At 37.5% G+C, this 5490-nt stretch overlaps 1 protein-coding gene across 1 annotated transcript in view; it reads right to left on the bottom strand.

Annotated features, from left to right (window-relative positions):
• The window catches only part of LOC110054409 (uncharacterized), an 11377-nt gene extending 6735 nt beyond the window's left edge, over positions 1 to 4642 (bottom strand). Inside the window, exons 1-4 of the mRNA XM_089281552.1 lie at positions 3817 to 4642; positions 3061 to 3135; positions 2508 to 2654; positions 1093 to 1194 (exon numbers count right to left, since the gene is read on the bottom strand). Coding sequence (XP_089137678.1) covers positions 1093 to 1194; positions 2508 to 2654; positions 3061 to 3135; positions 3817 to 3819 — 327 coding nt within the window. The 5' untranslated portion in view covers positions 3820 to 4642. The remainder of the gene's footprint in view (positions 1 to 1092; positions 1195 to 2507; positions 2655 to 3060; positions 3136 to 3816) is intronic.
• Between the last annotated feature and the right edge of the window lie 848 nt (positions 4643 to 5490).

Below are 5490 nucleotides of genomic sequence, written 5' to 3'. Positions count from 1 at the left end.
AAGCAGTGAGTTCACAGTTGTCGAACGTGCTCGATCGAAGTTTATTTCGGAGCCTTCCGAATCGAAACTTAACTCTGACTCCAGTGACGAAAAAGAAATGATTCTGAGACAAAACTTGGACGTTTTAGTCCCAAAATACATCGGAACGATTAGTTTTGCGTTCTATTTTCTCAAGCAAATACAGAGAGTTGACTGAGGCGCTATTGTGTTTGGTTCCTGGGTAGACGTCATCAGGTACCGCCGCCCCAGACTCCCTAAAACGCGGTCGTGAAACACTTAATCGCGACTTTGAAAGGGCATAGAAAATCGAGGATTCAACCAAATTCAAAAATGTCTTCGCCCAAATGCTTCAAATAAAGTCTAGATTTGTTTTAGCGAAAAAAAATTTTGGGGGTTAGGTGCACTTTAAACATGTTAACCCTTAGCTTGACATGCGGAAGGCAGGTAAATTTCAGCAACGCTAAACCTGTGTTTCGGCCGCCCTCCACACTAAATTTAAAAACTCTATATTACAGTCTTTTTTCCGCGAGGAAGAAAATAAACGAAATGGTTTATGGATATTGATTAAATACCCAGAATTGTTTCAGCATAGACAAACTGCGATTTTGAGATGGCAAGTATGCACAATATATCTTGGAACAATTGTTAAAACAATTATTTCATAACACCAAAACTTCGTTCCGTTTCTTCTGTTACTTTTACAAGAGAACACATCCCGTGCCCCATGATTATCTTTTTAAATCTATTTTAATTTTATTAGAATTATTCCATAAGCCCACGTAATTAATCCCACACATCGTTATGCAAACATTTACATCCTTGAAGTAAAAAGTGAGGTTATAAATACTGCATCGAGCCTCCTTAAAGTATATGTGGCCTGTACTGGAAATGTCTCCCATTTTCCACGAGAAAGGTATTTCTCACTTATTTTAAGCAATGGTCTGGCAGCAAACAATGCCAACACGAACGACTCGGAAAATGGTCGAAAGACTACAGTAAGCTCAGAAACCTTGTGAAACACTGGCGAAATACCCATCTCTATTCCATGGGAAATCACGTTGTAAATTATTAACACTGAATTTTTCAACTTACCTGATCCATGTCTTGCTTCATTTTTCCTGGTGAAGGCAAAGATGAGTCCATCTTTGACACGTAACAAACTTTATCTTCTGGATCACGACGAGCTGAAAAATCCTGTGAAGACAATGAAGAGTAATCCAAATTTCTGATCTACCTAAGTTAAAATTAATAACTAAAATATGTCACAAAATAATTTAAACGTTTTCGAGATCATCATCACAAATAATCTTTATATGCATGATGACATCAGACTAGCAAACGTCACCACCAAACCTCGGCTTAACTGAAAATGCAAATATTGTAAATTTAATGATGAACGTTGTGAACTAAAGGGCTGCCAATGCGATGAACCGATCTTTCTCGTTTGTGGTCGAGAAAATATTTTGTTACATAATTACCTAATTTTTGTGGCGTCAACATTTTTGTTTTCCAATTCCTATATAAACGCAACCCATCTGTTATCGGCTCGAAAGAATAAAGAAACGCAGATTGATTGACGACTTTCAAAATGGCTCTCGACTCGTTAGGGTAATTGTAAGGCGAGGAGGCGTAAAATAAAGTGCGGCTTTTCTATGCATTTTACATTTTCATTGGTTACAAACGAAACAGCTCAAGGGTTCCATTTGAATTTGTAAGTTAATGATTGCCGTGTCACGCAACATACAAACTTCACAAATACGTTTGTAACACCGTTGTCATATGTTTGTGCGAAAATGCCCGTTTCTAAATATCACGAGTTGGCTTAAAGACCTTTTATATACCACAGGCGGCCCAGCTTCACAATGCGAGGATTTTTTTTTTTTTTTTTTTGATCTTTATGCGAACGTCCAGCGCGCGAAACGTGACACGGTTACCGCCGACATCTACTATTACATAACGACCGAGTTTGGTTACGCGAAACGTGACCTTCGCCTTGCAGTATGTGGTGGTGTTGTGTTACAACGGTTTGAATTTATTAAGGTTTGTACGGGGAAAAACGGTAATCGACATTACAGCTGAAATTTTGGTATTTTTGCAATAAAAATGACTCGCCTCAATACCTTGTTGTCTTTTCTATTGTCATCTCGCTTCTCAGCTCGATCCGAAGCCTTTTAAGCGAGTTATCGCTTTAGTAGAGGAAAACTATTATGCCACATTTTTAAATTTAACTTTTAGAAAGATGTCGGGGACTACTGTTCGTAGAGTTCCATGCAAAAATGAGTAGGGAAAATTAAAAAAAACAGTTGTTCTAATGCATGCTCTTAACATTTTCTTAGAATTTTGGTCAATCTCAGCCTCGATACTTTTATGAGAAAGGTTCTCCTTAAAAGAGAATGTACAACTTTCCTACGATATCCAAACTTAGTTAAATATTTATCTGCTTATTATAAGAAACTTCGCCAGATGAAATTAATTTGTAATTGACACTGAATTGACTCAGAAATTACCTCAATGAAAGCATTTAATTGTTCCAATGCATTCACCTCGCCGTGTTTAGGTACACGAATCACTTCTGTTTGTTCGTCCACATCCACTTCCACCTCCTCATTGACGTTTGTTCCATTCTCAACAACTTTCAAAGCATACTTTTCGACCTGCAATAAGAGAACCAAAATCGAAAACAAATGTCAGAGAAAACAGAAAATCGAATATTTGTTGTCTTTTCTTATTTATTCATCAAAAAGGAGAAGATCTCATCCTCTTGAAAAAATGGATAAACATCTTTAACTTTTTCCTTTTTCACACGGTCGCAGACCACATTGGTGAATTTTATCCTTAAGTACATGATCGGCTAACAGCACTGAATTGGAAAATAACATTAAATTCGGACTTGGGGGGTAAAACTTTGATATCGCTTCGTATGTCAAAAAGACATCGTTTTCGCATTGATACCATATCTTGAAGGAAAATGTGTAGGAAAGGTATTGTTCAAATGAATAACTTCTAAACAATGACACATTAAAATGACACCTTTGACAAAAAGTGTTTTAAAGTCCTTACTTTGCAATTCACTTGAAGTGCACAAATGAGAAAGAAAACGTTCAGGGTGAAAAGCATTTTCAGAACAGGAAATGCCTACAAAAGAAAAATAAAGAAATATTGACATTAGAGACCGGCAACCAACAAGCACACTTAATTCAGTAAACATGAAAATGCAAAGAAGTGCGATTATTTCGTTCAATACTTTTTAATGGCGTCACTCAGAAACGGAGTCTCTGTTGATACTGTATAGCGGCATCCACGCGAACGATAAGACGAACGTCAAAGAGATACCTCTTAGTCGTCGAGACTGACTACGTGGTTAGTAGGTGAGTGAGTGAGTGAGTGAGTGAGTGAGTGAGTGAGTGAGTGAGTGAGTGAGTGAGTGAGTGAGTGAGTGAGTGAGTGAGTACGTGACACTCATCAGACTAAAGCTGCCATAAACAACCAATCAAAGTGCTGCTTTTGCCTCATGTGTCAGAGGATTTGCTTCCAATTTGCGATGACTATCTTTGTTCTTCTATAAACAGGAGTAGATTTCCTTCTTATTTGTTCTAATTTCGCCATACCTGACTGTAATTTTTTGATAGAGGCGGATTCTTTGAAAATTTTCATCAAGTGTTTCAAGATACTTGTTTGAAATCTTGAGCGGCCGAGGAGGCAATATCCTCTTTATATCGGGATGGCCGACTTACCATGCTTCGATTTCTTTTGTTATTCTTCTCTAAACCAGTTAAAGAATATTATACAAACAGTAATTTCACGATGCCAACTTACCATGCTCCAGCAAAATTCTTCAGAAATATATCTCTTGACTCGAGGCAAAGCCTGAATGTAAACTGCTGATGGTCATATTCGTGCCTCACTTATATTTCCACTGTTTCAGCAATTTGATTGACTTAGTTTAAATTCCAAAATTCCAAATTTGGTGTGCTTGCTAATACTAAGTTAATTTTTGCTGAGTTGTCGTGTTTAAGGAAGTCAATGAGAATTGTTTTGACTAAAGTTTAGCGTTTCAGCAATTTGATGGACATGCACTTCCCAGGTATTTAGTGGTTTCTGAATTGGGGTTAATTTTAGTTCACCTCTTGTGCTGAAGGAAGTCAATGACGTATTATGGAAGATATTCGGAGTATTCGGATACCGAACGAGGGTCCGAGAACCGGCATCAGAACGAAGAGCCATTTGATTTCACTCTCAAGATTTTCCATAAAGTTCATTGTTAAACACAAGAGGAGAACTTTTTTTTTAAGAAGCATCGTTAAAAACGGATTGAATTTGTTAAGCATGTTCATTGTGTACAACTTTCTAATTTTATTCTCCCGTTCTACTTGTTCGCTGTTAAAATTCAGTTTTAACGAAGAACAACTAATAGTTTTACACCGCACTTTCTACCGTTTCAGCAACTGGATTGACTCACACTTCCCAACTGGGTAACTAGGCTTCGAGTTCTTCTAGAAAGAAAGGTGTAAGCGTCCAGGTCAAAATTCTTAATTTCATAAAATCTCAAACTTCATTCAACATCAAAAGCTAATCAAAATGTAATATGCTTACGCTTTGTAAAGTGGAAACCACTTTTAAAAACACATATGATTACCTGCTTTGTGAGGGCTTCATACGTTGGATTCCACATCTAATAGTGTTCCTGTTGCGCTGAAGGAAGTCAAAGAGGAATTTCACACTTCATTTTCTACCGTTTCGGCTATTTTATCGGCATGCACTTCCACCTAATTCTTGGAAGTTTGGTAGTTTCATTCGGGTTTTGCGCAGACTACGATCGAATAGTATCCCATGACGCAATTTTCTACGTACGTGACGTAACATCGAAGTTATCATGGATTTCAGCGTGAAATAACGTGGTTTTCTACGCGGTCTATTTCTTATTTTTATTGCAGTAAAATGTTAGAAAAGTGCATTATTTAATCTTTGACGCGATTATAATGATTTGTAAGGGTTTAAGAGTGCGGCCATATTATAGTATTCTTGTCTTTGATTGTGATATGTGACTATTCGCATCACAAAGTGTGCGCTGACCTGTAACAAGGACATGGATATTCGCTTTTCTTTGCACAGTATGTTGATGTCTTCGATTTTTGGGCATCACGCCACAAAATATAGACATAATAATGATTTTTGGCAAAGAAGTACCGAGAAGTACCAACACTTTTGTGACCTTTCAAGCGATCAAAGTGGACTGAAATTTCGTAACATACCAGTGTTGCGTGTGTGAATGTCTGTTTCAAGTTTCAGTTCGTTTGGCGCCTTATTCCCGAGCTTGGTCATCTTTTAGAGTCAAAATGATTATTTTCGAAGGTGTTTTGGTTGCTATTCCTTCCGAAACTGCAAAATGCTCAGCGGTGATAACTAGCCTTGATAACGGAGTGTTTAACTTCGTAAATTTCAATAGTTCAATGGAGCCGTAATCAAGAGATGTCATGCAGCAAACGGCAC

The sequence above is a fragment of the Orbicella faveolata genome, unplaced genomic scaffold (assembly GCF_042242905.1).
Source record: "Orbicella faveolata isolate gen_17 unplaced genomic scaffold, um_ofav_v1 contig_48, whole genome shotgun sequence".
Taxonomy (NCBI): domain Eukaryota; kingdom Metazoa; phylum Cnidaria; class Anthozoa; order Scleractinia; family Merulinidae; genus Orbicella; species Orbicella faveolata.
Note: the sequence above shows the minus strand (reverse complement) of the source record. Positions and strands in the feature narration are given on the sequence as shown.